At 46.1% G+C, this 18,439-nt stretch overlaps 1 protein-coding gene across 4 annotated transcripts in view; it reads right to left on the bottom strand.

Annotated features, from left to right (window-relative positions):
* The window catches only part of ulk3 (unc-51 like kinase 3), a 73,847-nt gene that overhangs the window by 4,002 nt on the left and 51,406 nt on the right, over positions 1-18,439 (bottom strand). For 2 of the 4 annotated variants that reach the window (XM_072282767.1, XM_072282769.1), the window contains 4 exons: positions 18,077-18,117; positions 16,846-16,893; positions 15,932-15,998; positions 7,626-10,414 (listed from right to left, as the gene is read on the bottom strand). In XM_072282767.1, the coding sequence (XP_072138868.1) occupies positions 10,398-10,414; positions 15,932-15,998; positions 16,846-16,893; positions 18,077-18,117 (173 nt within the window). In that variant the 3' untranslated portion in view covers positions 7,626-10,397. Of the gene's footprint in view, positions 1-7,624; positions 10,415-15,931; positions 15,999-16,845; positions 16,894-18,076; positions 18,118-18,439 lie in introns of those variants that run through there. The other 2 variants (XR_011889654.1, XM_072282768.1) reach the window with 2 other exon arrangements.

The following is an 18,439-nucleotide window of genomic DNA, read 5'->3' as shown; positions in this document are numbered from 1 at the left end:
TGTGCAAATGCAAGTATAAATAAATAGCAGTAAATAATGAGAACAGGAGATAATGAAATAAAGAGTCCTTAAAATTAGATCATTGGCTGTGGGAACACCTCAATGGATGGACAAGTGGGTGTAGTTTTGTTCAAGAACCTGATGGTTGTGGGTTAATAACTGTTCTTGCACCTGGTGGTGGGAACCCTGAGGCTCTTGTATGTCACTGATGGCAGCAGTGAGAAGAGAGTATGGCCTGGGTGGTGGGGATCTCTGAAGATGGATGCTGCTTTCCTGCGACAGCATTTCATGTAGATGTGCTCAGTGATTGGGAGGGCTTTACCCTTAATATCCTGGGTCAAATCCACTTTTGTTGGATTTTCCATTCAAAGACATTGGTGTTCTCATATCAGGCTGTGATGCAGCCAGTCAATACGCTGTCCACTCCACCAACTGTTCAGCAAATGATCTTTACAAGTCAGAATTCAGTTTAGGGCTCCTACATTTTTACCCACATTTGTAGGATTAGTAACTGCAGAATAAACCTGTACCAGGCCAGGCAGTTTTCAAAACAGATGAGCAATCTGAAACCTTAATATGCAAATTAATCTGTGCACCAAATACAGAATTTTAAAATGCATAGCTTTCAAAATATATTTAAAAATACAGTTTCTGTGTTCAGTATTCCAAGGAGTTGGGAAAAAAATTCCACATGCTTGAAATACAAAGAGAAATTATCCCATGAGGTCCAGAACACTAAAACAGAGAAGATATTAGCATGAATTTACATAACCATTGTAAAGCAGACATGGCTGATTATTATCCACCAACAGAGACAGGACAAGCATTTGGGAATAGTTTTCCTTTATGCATTGGAAACAAAACTTGCATTTAAATAGAGTCCAATCACCACTCAAATAGCTTAGCTGTAGGCAAAACAATAGCTTTCCACTTGTATCGCATCTTGAGCAGAGCAAGTTAATTCACAGTATTTTTCAAACAAACAAAATTGATTTAGAGCTTCTCATGGGACCTGGCAGGTCACCAAATGGGCAGCGTGGTTTCATTCAGAGGAACCAGAATCTGAATCAGGTTTAATTTCACCAGCATATGTCGTGAAATTTGTCTTTTCAACAGCAGCACAATGAAATACGTAATAGAAAAAACATGAATTAAAGTACATGCATATATTAAATAGTTACATATAATAAGTAATGCAAACATGGAAATTTTGTGATGTTAACCCTATCTATGCCCCTCAAAAGTTTACATACTTCTATAAGGCCACTCCAATAAATACAGTTCTAACTTTCTCACCCTTTCTCCATGACTCAGTCCCTCAAGTCCCAGCAACAAGCTCATAAATCTCCTTCACACTCTTTCCAGCATCCACAGAACCTCTTGTGCCTTTAGCTTTATCAAACTCTGGAGCAGGCCAGCAAACACCAAGCTGATGTGTGTACAGCAATAGTGCTAACTGGGGAAAAGGGCAGCAGTTTTGAGGATGACAAGTTTATTAAACAAGAAAATGACAAGGAGGAATAAAGTACTGTGGTACCACCAGACATGCAGGGCCTGGAATACGAGAGTGGGAGACTTCCAACCCATTCCGGCTTTGGGGAATCACCTCAGAGTGGATAAACAATCACAACACGATTCTGTGCTCCCCCCACCCCCCACCATGTGTTTGTGAGCTCAACTGCCATTCCTGAGCAGCAGCGAGGGAGGTGTCATCATTTGTCTTTTGAAGGGAGCCTCAATCCAAAGTCTATCTGCCCCTGGAGAGAACAGTCAAGAGGATTTATTCCGTTTCTGATATCTACACTTCAAACAGAATATTTAAACCCAAATTCCAAAGGGATTCCCAGGATCTCATTTTACCCATCCCCCCATCTCAGTTCACCTTCACTGGCTCCTGTTCCAACAGAACCCATCAGTAATCCTTGTCCTCGTTTGCTATAGAAGGGTAACCAAAACTTTAAACAATATTTCAAATGCAGACGGACTTCTACACCTGCAACATAATGCCCCAGCTGGTATTCTCAATGCCCTGACTGTTGAAGGCCAATGTGCCGAATGATTGGGTGATCACTTTGTGGAGGACATGTGTTCCACCAGTCTTCCTGTCACCCGCAACCTTAATACTTCATCATATTCTGACTTATCTGTTGTCTCTTGTACTGTTACAAGGACCAAATCAGGAATAATACCTCATCAGACTTCCAAACTCTACATCAAACATACTAACTTTAGGTATCACACTCTTTATCTGCAATCAGTGCCCGGTTTAAAATTCGCTGGCATCTCATCTTTGCACAGGACTCCTCTAAATCCTTAACTCATTCCTAGCATAACCCATAAAACCATGAATCAGAAGCAGAATTAGGCCATTCAGCCTATTGAGTGTGCTCTCCCGTTCAATCATGGCTGATTAACTCTCAATCCCATCCTCCTGCATGCTTCTCATAATCCTTATTTTACTGTCAATTTATGCCACAGGCGTTTAGGGCAGTAATGAAGGTCCTCCATCTCTGGCGGTGTTCAGGTCTTCATCTTGGTTTTCACTACTGTCTGTCATACAAGTACTGGGTGAAGACACAGAAATACTGTCACACTCAAATGTTGTTGCTTCCCTAACAATTTGGTTTCTCCAGTCAGGGTTGTTAGCCCCGAGCTGAACCCCCAAACCTGGAGGACCGGTGGACCACTCTTAGTCGGTCCTCTACCCTTTGACCTGTTTGGCATGGGTGACACTACCAAGAGCCAAAGCATAAAGCACTGACTCCAACCAACATAGCTCTCTGGGTCATTGAGGTACACAAGCCTCCGAACCCTACAAGGTTGTGGTCCTCATGGAGGAACACATAATCCGTAGCCCCCTTACCAATCAAGACCCTATCACTGTATTAACAGCCGTCTGTTGCAATGAATTCCACAGATTCACCGCCCCCTAGCTGAGGAATTACCCCTCCATCTCCTCTATTCCAAGGCTGTGGCTTTCCTACTAATGGAGACACCCTCTCCATGTCCAGACTATCCAGGCCTTTCAGTATACAGGGAGGTTTCAGAGTCATACAGTAGGGAACAGGCCCCTTGGCCCAACTAGTCCATGCTGACCAAGATGCCCAACTAAGCCAATCCCATTTGCCTGCGTTTGGCCCCTTTCCTATTTGTCTATCTGTCCAGGTTCCTTTCAAATGTTGTTAACGTACCTGCCTCAGCCGCTTCTTCTGGCAGCTCATTCCATATACTGGGTGAAAAAGTTGTCCGCCAGTTTCCTATTAAATCTGTCCCTTCTCACCTTTCCCTTACCCTAGGAAAAGACTATGTGCATTCACCCTATCTATGCCCTTCATGATTTTATACATCTCTATATATTATAATTTTACAAACCACTACAAATCTCCCTTCAATAAAAAATTTCCCTTCGTCATTCTGAACTTCAGCAAGTTCAGCCCCAAAGTTATCAAACGCTCCTCATATATTAACCTTTTAATTTCCGGGCTTATAATTATCATTTTCTTCCCCATGTTTTACTTACAAGTTTCTGTATCTGTGCCTCAGTAACTCCCAGCAGCATCAATTTTCGTATCCAAATCAAAGTTTCCCCAAGTTTTTACGTCTCATATTTATTGCCCATCATTCTGTTTGGGAGAGATCTGGAGGCTGAAGACGGCCTGACCTGGAGTTGGAGGACTGTGTATGTGGGATTGGTTAGTTGTGTTCTGTGTTGTTCTGCCGAGCATTGTGGGGATGCTGTGTTGGTGCTGAAACGTGTGACGAAACGCAAGCTGCCTCCTGCACATCCTTAGTTAACCCAAAAGACACATGTCACATCAAAGTTGCTGGTGAATGCAGCAGGCCAGGCAGCATCTCTAGGAAGAGGTGCAGTCGACGTTTCAGGCCGAGACCCTTTGTCAGGACTAACTGAAGGAAGAGTGAGTAAGGGATTTGAAAGTTGGAGGGGGAGGGGAGATCCAAAATGATAGGAGAAGACAGGAGGGGGAGGGATGGAGCCAAGAGCTGGACAGGTGATAGGCAAAAGGGATAGAGAGGATCATGGGACAGGAGGTCAGGGAAGAAAGACGGGGGGGGGGGGGGGGGGGGGGGGGTGGGACACCCAGAGGATGGGCAAGAGGTGCATTCAGAGGGACAGAGGGAGAAAAAGGAGAGTGAGAGAAATTATGTGTGCATAAAAATAAGTAACAGATGGGGTACCAGGGGAGGTGGGGCCTAGCGGAAGTTAGAGAAGTCGATGTTCATGCCATCAGGTTGGAGGCTACCCAGACGGAATACAAGGTGCTGTTCCTCCAACCTGAGCGTGGCTTCATCTTTACAGTAGAGGAGGCCGTGGATAGACATGTCAGAATGGGAATGGGATGTGGAATTAAAATGTGTGGCCACTGGGAGATCCTGCTTTCTCTGGCGGACAGAGCGTAGATGTTCAGCAAAACGGTCTCCCAGTCTGCGTCGGGTCTCGCCAATATATAAAAGGCCACATCGGGAGCACCGGACGCAGTATATCACCCCAGTCGACTCACAGGTGAAGTGTTGCCTCACCTGGAAGGACTGTCTGGGGCCCTGAATGGTGGTAAGGGAGGAAGTGTAAGGGCATGTGTAGCACTTGTTCCGCTTACACGGTTAAGTGCCAGGAGGGAGATCAGTGGGGAGGGATGGGGGGACGAATGGACAAGGGAGTTGCGTAGGGAGCGATCCCTGCGGAATGCAGGGATCCCCCACCACCACTCCGCAGCCCGTCTTCCTCAGATCCCACCGTCAACTTCTGGGCCCTCGGAGGCTCCATCTTCCTCTCACCCCAACCCTCCCCTCTCCATTGACACCCCCAGCCTCCCCCTCCCCCCTCTGATCCCAGCTCTCATCCGTGCCGGGTCTTTACCATCCCCTCCGACCTTCAACTGTCGGAGGCAGAACGCTCTGTCCTCAGTAAGGGCCTCACCTTTGTCCCCCTTCGCCCACACCTCAGCGAGTTCCGTGTTCCGCCACGATTCGGAACTTTTCTTCCGCCGTCTCCGTCTCCGAGCCTACTTCTTCGGCAAGGACTCTTCCACCCCCACCGATGAACCCTTCTCCCGTCTTCAACCCTCCTCTTGTTCATGGACACCCCGCTCTGGTCTTCTGCCTGCTCTGGATCTCTTTATCGCTAATTGCCGACGGGACATCAACCGTCTCGACTTCACCGCACCTTGTCCCCATTCCAACCTCACTCCTTCCGAACGCTTTGCTCTCCACTCCCTCCGCACTAATCCTAACCTTATTATTAAACCCGCCGATAAGGGGGGTGCTGTTGTAGTCTGGCGTATTGACCTCTCCCTTGACGAGGCACAGCGACAACTCGCGGATACCTCCTCTTATTTTACCCCTCGATCGTGACCCCACTAAGGAGCACCAGGCCATTGTCTCCCACACCATCACCGACTTTATCCGCTCAGGGGATCTCCCATCCACTGCTACCACCCTTATAGTTCCCACACCCCGCACTTCCCGTTTCTACCTCCTACCCAAGATCCACAAACCTGCCTGTCCTGGCCGACCTATTGTCTCAGCTTGCTCCTGCCCCACCGAACTCGTTTCTGCATACCTCGACACTGTTTTATCACCCCTTGTTCAATCCCTTCCGACCTATGTTCGTGACACTTCTCACGCTCTTAAACTTTTCGATGATTTTAAGTTCCCTGGCCCTCACCGCTTTATTTTCACCATGGATGTCCAGTCCTTATATACTTCCATCCCCCATCAGGAAGGTCTCAAAGTTCTACGCTTCTTTTTGGATTCCAGACCTAATCAGTTCCCCTCTACCACCACTCTGCTCCGTCTAGCTGAATTAGTCCTTACTCTTAATAATTTCTCCTTTGGCTCCTCCCACTTCCTCCAAACTAAAGGTGTAGCTATGGGCACCTGTATGGGTCCTAGCTATGCCTGCCTTTTTGTTGGCTTTGTGGAACAATCTATGTTCCGTGCCTATTCTGGTATCTGTCCCCCACTTTTCCTTCGCTACATCGACGACTGCATTGGCGCTGCTTCCTGCACGCATGCAGAACTCGTTGACTTTATTAACTTTGCCTTCAACTTTCACCCTGCCCTCAAGTTTACCTGGTCCATTTCCGACACCTCTCTCCCCTTTCTAGATCTTTCTGTCTCTGTCTCTGGAGACAGCTTATCCACTGATGTCCACTATAAGCCTACTGACTCTCACAGCTATCTGGACTATTCCTCTTCTCACCCTGTCTCTTGCAAAAACGCCATCCCCTTCTCGCAATTCCTCCGTCTCCGCCGCATCTGCTGTCAGGATGAGGCTTTTCATTCTAGGACGAGGGAGATGTCTTCATTTTTTAAAGAAAGGGGCTTCCCTTCCTCCACTATCAACTCTGCTCTTAAACGCATCTCCCCCATTTCACGTACATCTGCTCTCACTCCATCCTCCCGCCACCCCACTAGGAATAGGGTTCCCCTGGTCCTCACCTACCACCCCACCAGCCTCCGGGTCCAACATATTATTCTCCGTAACTTCCGCCACCTCCAACGGGATCCCACCACTAAGCACATCTTTTCCTCCCCCCCTCTCTCTACATTCCGCAGGGATCGCTCCCTACGCAACTCCCTTGTCCATTCGTCCCCCCCATCCCTCCCCACTGATCTCCCTCCTGGCACTTATCCGTGTAAGCGGAACAAGTGCTACACATGCCCTTACACTTCCTCCCTTACCACCATTCAGGGCCCCAAACAGTCCTTCCAGGTGAGGCAACACTTCACCTGTGAGTCGACTGGGGTGATATACTGCGTCTGGTGCTCCCGATGTGGCCTTTTATGTATTGGCGAGACCCGACACAGACTGGGAGACCGTTTTGCTGAACATCTACGCTCTGTCCGCCAGAGAAAGCAGGATCTCCCAGTGGCCACACATTTTAATTCCACATCCCATTCCCATTCTGACATGTCTATCCACGGCCTCCTCTACTGTAAAGATGAAGCCACGCTCAGGTTGGAGGAACAGCACCTTGTATTCCGTCTGGGTAGCCTCCAACCTGATGGCATGAACATCGACTTCTCTAACTTCCGCTAGGCCCTACCTCCTCCTCGTACCCCATCTATTACTTATTTTTATGCACACATTCTTTCTCTCACTCTCCTTTTTCTCCCTCTGAATATACCTCTTGCCCATCCTCTGGGTCTCCCCCCCCTTGTCTTTCTTCCCGGACCTCCTGTCCCATGATCCTCTCGTATCCCTTTTGCCTATCACCTGTCCAGCTCTTGGCTCCATCCCTCCCCCTCCTGTCTTCTCCTATCATTTTGGATCTCCCCCTCCCCCTCCAACTTTCAAATCCCTTACTCACTCTTCCTTCAGTTAGTCCTGACGAAGGGTCTCGGCCTGAAACGTCGACTGCACCTCTTCCTAGAGATGCTGCCTGGCCTGCTGTGTTCACCAGCAACTTTGATGTGTGTTGCTTGAATTTCCAGCATCTGCAGAATTCCTGTTGTAGACACGTCACTATATGTTTCAATTGTCCACTCTCCTCTCCTATCAGATTCTTCATTTACCTTTCCCAACCACTTGGCTTCATCTATCACCCTCCAAGCTAGCCCCCTTCCCCTACCCCCAACCTTTCATTCTGGCATCTTCCCCCTTTCTTCTCAGTCCTGATGAAGGGTCTCTGCCCAAAATGTCAACTGCTTACTGTCGGACCATTGCACACACTTACAGGCACAAAGTTTAAACTTTATTTTATTGAGACCATCATAACTTTCATCATCCATTAAGTTATGTTAACAAGACAAGTAGAATCAGAGATAGAAACATGAAACAGTGAAGTGGTTCATCATTAAAGAAATCCTCATAAAATATGAAAGGTGTCAAAAAAATGAGCAAAGGAATATTTTATTACATAAAGAGTACAGCTCATCCTGAAAGGGGAACTATGTTCTCCCTCGACAGCTGTGGAGACCAAATCTATGCAGAGGGCACAACCTCAGAATAGGACGTCCCTTTAGCACCGAGATAAGGAGGAATTTCTTTCGCCAGAAAATGGTGAATCTGTGGAATTCATTGCCACAGACAGCTATGGAACCAAATCATTGGGTATATTTAAAGCAGAGGTAGATAGGTTCTTGATTAATTGGGGCATCAAAGGTTATGGGGAGAAGGCAGGAGAATGGGGTTGACAGGGATAATAAATCAGCCATGAATCGTGGAACGGACTAGATGAGCTAAATGGTCTAATTATGCTCCTAAGTCTTATGGTCTTTGGGGATATTTGAAGTAAAGGTTGATAGGGTCTTGATTAGGAAGAGTGTCAAAGGATACAGGGAGAAGGCAGGAGAATGGGGTTGAGAGGGAGAGTAAATCAGTCATGATGGAATGGTGGCACAGATTCAATGGGCTGAATGGCCTAATTCTGCTTCCATGTCTTGTGGCTCATTAACCTATTAAAGAAAAGTACTTGGATACTGAACCCCTAATTCAGTTTCTTGAGTTAATGCAATTCCAGCTGAGAAACAGTACTGGAGCTCCTTCTTTGCCAAAGCTGAAAAGCCACCCCACCCCCAGCTTTATTGGGCTGTCGCCAGAGAGGGAAGACACAGAGCTCTAAGTTAATTGCAGCACTGATCAATCACAGGAGGCACTGTGGCTCAAATAGTAGATTGGCTGCTGCACAACTCCAGAAGACCTGGGTTCAAACCCAATCAACAGTGCTGTTTGCGTGGAGTTTGTATTTTCTCCCTGTGACTGCATGGGTTTCCTCCAGGAGCTCTGGTATCCACCCACATTCCAAAGGTGTACGAGTTAGGGTTAGGGAACTGTGGGCATATTGTGTTGGTGCCAGAAGCATGGAGACACTTGCAGGCTGCCCATCACAATTCTTGCTGATTTGATTTGATGCAAACGATGCATTACATTGTATGTTTCTGACAAATTAAGATCAAATTTATCTTCATCTCTTAAGTTAACTGTTTTATATCTATTTACCTCAGTAATTCAGATGGTTTAGTGATAAGTAACAGTTTCACAGAGTCCGGGACAGATTAACTGTTCCTGTCCTGATCTTCTTTTAAGATTGAAATGCAAAGGAAATGGAACAATGGAATAAATGGGCTGGGAGAGATGAGGGAGTCAGGCTACCACCTGGAAGGGAGTTAGAACTTCATGCCCTCTTCTAACTCCTATGTCATACCTATCATTGCAAAAGAACTCTTTGATGATGAAACTTGAGGAATTCATAGTTCATGTTCACAATGTACTGAGCTCCACTGCAAATCTAGTCTGCGAATTTAGTAATGAAGTAACTCATCTACCTTATGGGCTATTTGTCTGACTGTTTGGATGCAGCTACACCGTATCCATGCCAGGACTACTAGACTCAAAAACAGTTACTTCCCCCAAGCTGTCAGGTTCATCAACACCTCTACCCACTAACCCACCCCACGACATCCACATCACCTAACGTCACTTTATGTACATACAATCAGTCTATGTCTATATAGCTACACTCAACAGTTACTTGTATAGCGTGTTTCATAGGATTGCTTTAATATTGATTGTGGTTTTGTTGTTTATTTTTTATTATGCTCTTAATGCTTAGGTTGTTTTTAATGCTTAGGTTGTTTTTAAGATGCTGCACCGGATCCCGAGTAACAATCATTCCGTTCTTAACACTCGTGCAGTGAAGAATGGCAATAAACAATCTAGAATCTTAGTGGAAGACTTTAACTAATAACCTCACTGGGATATACTCAATAGTCTACTCCTATTCACAGTGAACAAGCTGATCTCTCCCTGTGAAGTACCCTCAGAGAAGATTCTACAAACTGGCTTCCACGATGACTACTCCACAAGCTGTGGGAGAGCTTTTGTAATGCTTGTCCAGCCTCAGGGAATAGGCAGAGGCTGTGAAGAGCACAGTGTGAGCAACTGATTCGATTTTGCTTTTCTTTAATCCGTTGGGGCTGGAGGTCAGTGGTCACCTCCCATTAGTGCAACTGGCCCTACTGTCCCTCGAAGAAAAAGTGTTAAATCAAAATGACTGGTCAGACCTTCAGAGGAGGGGGAAAAAAAACACAGGAATAAGGAGAACACTCCTAAAAGTAAAAGCCTAACTTAGGCTAAGCTTAAATAATGCTGCTTCCTCTGAGCAGTTAGTTGGTAAATATATTACCTCTATGAAAAATTAAACTTTTCTAATAAGAACGATCTTTCTTTTGAAGCATATAAGCTTTAAAATTAAACTTGTGGTACTCGTTTGATTTACGTTACTGGTCACTGCTTCACTCAAGGGTCAGCAAACACACAAGGGGTGGTTTGTACCAGTTTACGCTGAGGTTACGCCAAGGTTGCGTGGGAGTTACCTCCAATTACGTTTGAGAGAAGTTGTGAGATATCGGCATCGAGATTTTCTGATGTGTAGTTACTGGAGCAAACAACCTGAAACACAGAATTAAAATACAAATTAATTCATTTGTAACTCAGACTTGCAGGAGAATCATGGCAGTTAAGGTATTTGGAAAACAGGCACCTGTTTTCCCAATAAAAAATGGCAGATAGCGCATAAATAGTAATGGTTTATAATACAGTTTTAAAGTGATTGGAGGAAAGTACAAGGATGTCAGATTTTTTTTTTTTAAAAACACAGAAGTGGTGGGTTCATGAAAGGCACTGCCAGGGTGGTGGTAAGGGCAGAACCATTAGTGACATTTAAGAGACTTTCGATAGGCACATGGACGAGAGAAAAATGGAGGGATATGTCTTGCTCTTTGAGTAGGTGAAATGGTGGGCACAACAATTGTGGGCTGAAGGGCCTGTATGGCACTGTTCTATGTTATATTGCCCACATCCTTTGTGGCTTTCACGGACATCTTGGTTGGCATGGACCAGTTGGGCCAAATAGCCTGTTTCACTGGCATGTGACTGAATGGTTGAGCTGGTCTGTCAAGGCCGTAGAAATGGTGAGCAAGAAAACAAGGACAAGGATTCTGAGTGTTGTCGGAACAGGAGCCAGACAAGGTGAGGGGTGAAAATGAGTTCCTGGGGCCAACCCCTTGAAATCTGGGCTTGTGGGGTAAAGTATCAGATACAGGGAGTAAAGCCGCCTTTGCTCCTTTCTGCAGGGACAGGTGGACCTGACTGGCCAATCGTCTTAGTCCCCTTGTTTCAACACTCTCACCACTGCCCCTGGTGGGAGTTGGTGCCAGAATACTTGGCAACACTTGTGGTCGCCGACACAGATTGTGCCAACCTCAGATTCTGTTGGATGTACTGTATGTTTTGATGTAAATGTGATGACGAGATGGATAGATAGATAGATAAACAGACAACCTATGACCTCTAGTCCTAGTCTCACCCAGAGGGGGAAAAAACCTGTGTGCATTCACCCCCTGTACCCCTCAAGATATTGTACACCTCAGTGAGATCTCCCCTCATTGTCCAACACTCCTGGAAATACATCTTCAATTTAATTCTAAATGCCCAAACTGAGAGAAAGGGAACAAACCACAGCCCCACTTTGAACCAAGATAAATGGCGTCTCTATTTAATAAGCTGAGAATGACTGCCCTGCAACCTCTGCATCCATTGTGCTGGGAGCTGGCTGGAGAATGGGGTAGGGACCACTGTCAAAGCATTCAGTCCTGGACTTAAAGCCTGTGTTCCGTGACCAGTCAAGTATAGAGTGAGGCACGGTCAAAGTTCATACATTAGCTCCTCCCCCTTCTCCGCACCCCACAACCCCTCCCAACCATTTTGCCACACACAAAAGTCAGTTTAGAATTGATGGGTCACAATTTTTAAAAAAGTATTTATGAGATCTCTATCACAGGCAATTACGATGAAAACTTGCACTCTTTCCCCCACCACCACCACCTCATTCTGGCCTCTGCCCAGTTCCCTTCCAGTCCCGATGAAGGGTCTCGGCTTGAAATGTCAGCTGTTTTATCTTTTCCATGGATGCTGCCTGACCTGCTGAGTCCCTCCAGCATGGTGTGTGTGCTGCTCAAGATTTTCAGCATCCCAGATTTGCATGTGTTAATGATATTCTCTGCGATAATTCTGTGTGTCAAGCTGTGGGGTCACTCCATGGCCAGCGGCCAGCTGCCCAGTTTTGGCTGTGGGCGTGCTTGGGGAGACACTAAAGGGGTTAATACCAAACAAACTGCTAGAGGAATTCAGTGGGTCAGGCAGCGTCTGTGGAGAAAGTGAGATGGTTGAAGGGTGACCTGATTGAAACCTATTGAATGGTGAAAGGCCTTGATAGAGTGGCTGTGGAGAGGATGTTTCCTACGATAGGAGAGTCTAAGATCAGAGGACACAGTCTTAGAATAGAGGGGCATCCTTTCAGAATGGAAATGAGGAATTTCTTTAGGCAGTGAGTGGTGAATCTGTGGAATTTGTTGTCACAGGTGGCTGTGGAGGCCAAGTCTTTGGGTATATTCATGGCACAGGTGGATATATTCTTGAATGTCAGGGCATGAAGGGATACGGGTGGGGTGGGGGGGGAGGCAGGAGATTGGGGCTGAGAGGAAAATTAGATCAGCCATGATGAAATGGCAGAGCAGACTCAATGGGCCAAATGGCTCAATTCTGCTCCTATACTTTATGCTCTTTTGTTTCGGATTGTGACCCTGCCTCAGTACCGACATTCCTGAGGTGGGCAAGGCCAAGTTCCTGGTCAGTCCAATTTAGCAGAGGGTGCACAAAAAAAAAATCAATCACTCAGTAAAGGGCAGTGTCCACCAGCACAGAAGTATCTCCATCATGGTATTCAGACCCATGGAACGCAAATAGCCCGGTCCATCGTGGGCACAGATCTTCTCAGCACTGACAGCTTCCGCAGGAAGCACTACCTCAAGAAGCCAGCACCTATTAACATGGACTCTCACCATCCGGGCAATGTCCACTTCTCACTGTTACCATCAGGCAGGAGGTACAGAAGCCTGAAGCCCCACACCACTAGGTTCAGGGACAGCTACTTCCATACAACCATCAGGTTCTTGAACTGGTCTGCACAACCCTAACCCTACCTCTGCAACACAACACTATGGACTACCTCTTGTACTACCAGGTATTTGCCCTTTTGTTACACTCTTTCTGTCACTTTGCTGTATGGTAGAGTTTATATTCTGTATGTTGTCTGTACCCTCATGCCTGTGATGTTGCTGCAAGCAAGATTTTCACTATACTGGGGGGGGGGAAGAAGGGGGAAGGTAGAGAGGGCAGAGGGAAGCGTGAGTGAGGAGTGGAAGAGGGTGTGAATGTGTGACAGATTGTGTGTGTTGTGCATACGCAGGGAAGAGACGGAGAATAAAGTTAAGTGTGAGACGAGGGATAAGGAATTGGGGTTAATAAGGGTTAATGAGAACCCTTGGTTTCCTGTCAAAGTATGCTCTGGCAATTTTAATTAAACATGGAATTTGCCTCAGTGGAGATAATTATGATCATAAATAACTCGTATTACATTTTGCAGCAGTGATTTCCGATGATACAAGCTGATGTTCTGCCCTTTCTGTCTGCGGTCGGGTCCCATCGTCAGTGACCCTTTCCGCTCAAGAGCGGTGAAACCTAGTAACCAGCTGCTGGTCAGTGAAACGTGATCTCTCCTCCATGGCGTGTACACGTGCCCACTGCATGTCACCGGCAAGGTGCTGGCTACATTCAAAGCTCTGAACTTATACCAAGAACGCTGACTTAAAGGCTCTGAATAAAGCAGAGTGGCAGCACGGTAGCATAGCGGTTTGTGTAATGGTATTACAGAACCAGCGTCCCAGGTTCAATTCCCACCGTTGTCTGTAAAGGAGTTTGTCCGTTCTCCCTGTGAAGACACGGGTTTCCACCGGGTGCTCTGGTTTCCTCCCACATTCCAAAGGCATACACATTAGTAAGTTAATTGGTCACATGGGTGTAGTTGGGTGGTGTGGCCTTGTTGAGCTGGAAGGGCCTGTTAACATCGGGCAGAAGATAAAAAATCTTGAAAATATGCCCCACCAGGCTCAAGAACAGCTTCAATTCCACCATTAACAAACACTTGAACAGACCTCCTACACGATAATAATGAGTATTGATCTCTCAGATTATTTGGTCATGGCCCTTGAACTTTAAGGGTCTGTCTGCATTTTCTCTGTAACTGTAACACTACAGGCAGCATTATTATTTTTCTCTTTGTACTCCCTCAATTAGACACTGGGTAGAGATACGTCTCTACCAGAGGAGATGCAAGGGGCCCCTTCCCTCCGCCAGCCTTCAGGTCACCCTAGGGCAAGGTGTAGAACCTGCTTAGCCACCCCACCCCACCCCCCAGATCAGGGTCACGTGAAGCCACGGGAGCAGGTGGTGGATGGTCATATGAGCAGCTGGTGAACATCACGTCCTGGCTACGTGACCACTTGACCTCAGGCAGACAGCCTCTGAAGTGTACAAATACTGGTTGGGGTCACCTGTCTTCTAAAGACACTGCCCTGTAGAAAAATTTGCTGAGAACAATCATGGTCATGGAAAGACCATGATTGTCTACGTTGTACGACACGGCACACAATGAATGAACGAACTGTCTCAACTTACTCGTGTATGGAATGATCTGTCTAGAAGACATGCAAATCAAAGTTTTTCACCGTTTCTTAGTATACAGATCATAGAACAGTGAAGCACAGTACAGGCCCTATGGCCCGCGATATTGAACCATCCCTTTAACCAACTTCAAGATCAATCTAACCTTTCCCTCTCCATTAGCCTTCCACATACGACAATACACCAAGTACCAAATTACCAGTGTACAAAACTTTTATAACATCATGTGGTGAAATTCTGTACACAGCAGCTCGTGATCATGGGATGGTTGAAATGGGTTTTGCTGGCGGAGAAGATAATTGTCCATCTACTCAGGATGGTGCTGAAGTGTACAAGATGATAAAGGACATGGATGAAGTGGACAGCAGAAATGGCTGATATGTAGTCCTGACAAAGGGTCTCGGCCCGAAACGTCGACTGTATAGATGCTGCCTGGCCTGCTGCATTCACCAGCATTTTTTGTGTGTGTTGCTTGAATTTCCAGCATCTGCAGATTTCCTCATGTCTGCGTGATATGAGGGGGCATATTTTTAAGGTGATTGGGGGATGTCAGGGGTATGGTAGGTTTTTTTTGAGACAGAGAGTAGTGGGCGTGTGGAATATGCTGCCGAGGTGGTTGCATAGGCAGATACATTGGGGACTCCTAAGAGACTCTTAGAAAGGTACTGTATATGAATTATAGAAAAATGGACAGCTACGTAGGAAAGAGTTAGATTGGTATTCGAGTAGGTTAAAAGGTCAGTAAAACATTGTGCGCCAAAGGGCCTGCATTGTGCTGTAGAATTCTATGTTCAGCCTTCCACTGTGGAGATTCTGCCTTTAACTTCCCCATCTCCTCACTACTGACCACTCCAACCAAATCATCCTTACAACACTCTCTGCGCAAGGTCAGGGAAGAAAGGCTCCCTCTGCCACGCACTTTGCCTTGGGCCACGGAGCCCGAAAGTCGATTGGAAATCCAGACGGCCAAGGATGGAGATTAGAGGCTGCTGGCATGTCCTGGCGTTGGAGGACTGTCTTTGCGTGGGTGGGTGGAAAGAGGCTTGTTCTGTTGTTCTTTCATTGCTTGCTGTTTTGCCGAGCATTGTGGGCACGCAATGTTGGCGTTGGAAAGTATGGCCACATTTGCGGGTTGCCCCCAGCACATCCCTAGGTCGCATGGTTGTTAACACAAACAATGCATTTCACTGCAAGTTTCGGTATACATATGTTAAATAAAATCTGAATCTGGTCTATAACCCGACCCTCCTAGTTCAAAGCTCCACTAATGTGGAATGTGCCTCATTACTCCAGTTCATTTTGATGTAGCCTAGGACAACAGGGTCCAGGTGAATTCAGCCGAGGAAGTGGCGCTGGGAGGGAGTGAAGAACATCTCATATACTCACTGCTCTTGACCGACTCAGAAAAGAGATCCTGGTCCATGGATGCTGCTTCTTTCTGATTCTCCCGCATCTGAAGCAAAGGAAGAGGAGAGCTTACTCAGGGTACAAGCAGAAAGGGAGGGACAGAAAAGGGAAAAAGATAGACTATATTGTAAATAGTGAGCTGCTGTGTTCTGCCAGTATTTTGTATGCCTGCTGCTCAGGATTTTCAGCATCTGTAGAATCTCTTGTGATTGTGAATCAAGTGTAGTTCTGGTTGGCTCATTACGGGGGGGGGGGGGGGGTGGTTGTGAAGGTGTGGAAGGAGGGTCAGCTAAAGGGTTAACAGACTAAGTCGCCAACTTGCATTTTTCTATGTGAACTTTGTAACCCAATGAACTTTTGTAATCCAATGTCCTAAGCTTAGACCCGCAGTCAGCAGATAGTCTTTCAAAGTCAGGATGCAGCACTGAGTGCAGACGGCCAGAAAAAGGAGCATGCACTCAAATGATGTAGTTACTTGCACGTTCTATGATTAAAAATACCTTGTGCTCCCGATTATATATATCTGCTTGTGCAGCTTGCATGCCAGTAGTCATGTATACTCACCTGTTTAGAAGTATAAAGCTAATCTTTAATGTTTATCTTTAGTTTAAATTGGCAACAATGCTGGTACAGTCATTGTGGGCTGAAGGGCCTGTTTCTCCACAGTATTGCTCTATGCTCTACATTCTACACTCTACCACCCTCGTCTCTTCCAGTCTAGTGAACACTTTCTCAGCAAATGCCCTGCACGGAAGGTTACCGAGGATGTAACAGCACCAACTACGACCACCCGCCCTCCACAACACACTGTTAACACTGTTAATGATGCCCGTGGCCAGCACACTGCCCCGACTTCACCAACCAACTCTACATTAACGAATAATTGGACTGACCTTCAACTGCTCCTTCAGATATTCAGCTCGACTCATGAGGTTTTTGATCTGATGAAAACACAAAAAGATTAACTCACTTATCCAGAAACAAACCATTAAGCACATAAATACAAGAGATTCTGCAGATGCTGGAAATCTTGAGTGCTGGAAGAACCCAGCAGGTCAGGTAGCATCTGTGGAGGGGAATTAAGAATCGACGTTTCAGACTGAGACCATTCATCGGGACTAAAGAGGAAGGAGGAAGAATGCAGCCTGAAAGGGCTATGGGCAACCCTTGGTAATCTCTAAAGTAAGTACGTGTTCGGCACAGCATTGTGGGCCGAAGGGCCTGTATTGTGCTGTAGGTTTTCCATGTTTCTATGTTTTTTTTCTATGAAATGCCAATGGTTTATTCCCTTCCATAGGTGCTGTTAGAATTACTGATCCCCCATTAAATACCTGTCAATGTTTCCAGTTGGCGATCTTTGATCGGAACTCTGTTCTGACAGAGTCTAACTTGAAACACTGACAAGTTTTAAAAGCACGTTTTAAGCTTTAAACTTGAAAATCAGCTGAACTGTGCTGCTACTGCACAGGAGCTGATTTTCAAGGAATATGTACCACGCATATAAGCCGATGACAATACTGAGCTTGAACTTGACCCAGACACAGCAGACATGTGAATTTTCAGCCCTTGTGCTTTGGTATTAGATTTCCAACATCTGTAGTCATTTCTGAGTTTCATTTTCAGTTATTTTTGATTTTCATTCAATATTCAGTTATTTTTGATATTTACTAAATACTTGTCCTCGTCATAAGTCACGCCTCCATGTTCACAGAATGGCATTAGCTGTCAATGCGCAAGAAACGCCGGGTGTTCTGGTAGCATAGCAGTTAGCATCATGTTACTGCAGCGCCAGCAACCCAGGTTCAATTCCCACCACTGTCTGTAATGAGTTCGTACATTCTCCGTGTGAGAGTTTCCTTTGGGTACTCCAGTAACTTCCACATTCCAAAGACGTACGAGATAGAAGGTTAATTGGTTATGAGTGTAATTTGGTGCCAGAAGTAGCCATTACTGTGCTGTATCTCTAAATCAAAATAAAAGTGTCCCATAATGACAAACACCATTTTGTAAATCAAATAAATGGCTAAGTATTTCATAATTTCTTGACATCAATTGTCATGGACAAAGTATCAGAGTTATTGACCATCACTGAGCATGCAAAATAAGGTAACTATGCATCCTTACCTCTGCATGTAACATCACCCGTCTTCTCCCCTGTGGTTCAGCTGTGATCGGGTCAAGAGAGAGTCTGCAGTCAGTGCAATCTGCCAGCCAGCTCCTCGAACTGCTCATGCCTCCCTACAAACCCCTCAACTCTGCCCCCTTCCTTTCCAGTCCTGATGAAGGGTTTCTGCCTGAAAAGTTTACTATTTATTCCCCTCGTTAGGTGCTTCCCCACCTGCCGAGTTTCTTTAGCATTTTTGGTGTGTCACCCCACTGCCCCCCACCCACAGTCACCTGTGATGCCGACATGAAGGACACAGCGCTGGAAAGGCACAGGCAGCCCATCAGCTTCTGAAAGGGAAGGTTGATGCCACATGGCATTGC

This window comes from Mobula birostris, chromosome 18 (assembly GCF_030028105.1).
Source record: "Mobula birostris isolate sMobBir1 chromosome 18, sMobBir1.hap1, whole genome shotgun sequence".
Lineage (NCBI taxonomy): Eukaryota > Metazoa > Chordata > Chondrichthyes > Myliobatiformes > Myliobatidae > Mobula > Mobula birostris.
Note: the sequence above shows the minus strand (reverse complement) of the source record. Positions and strands in the feature narration are given on the sequence as shown.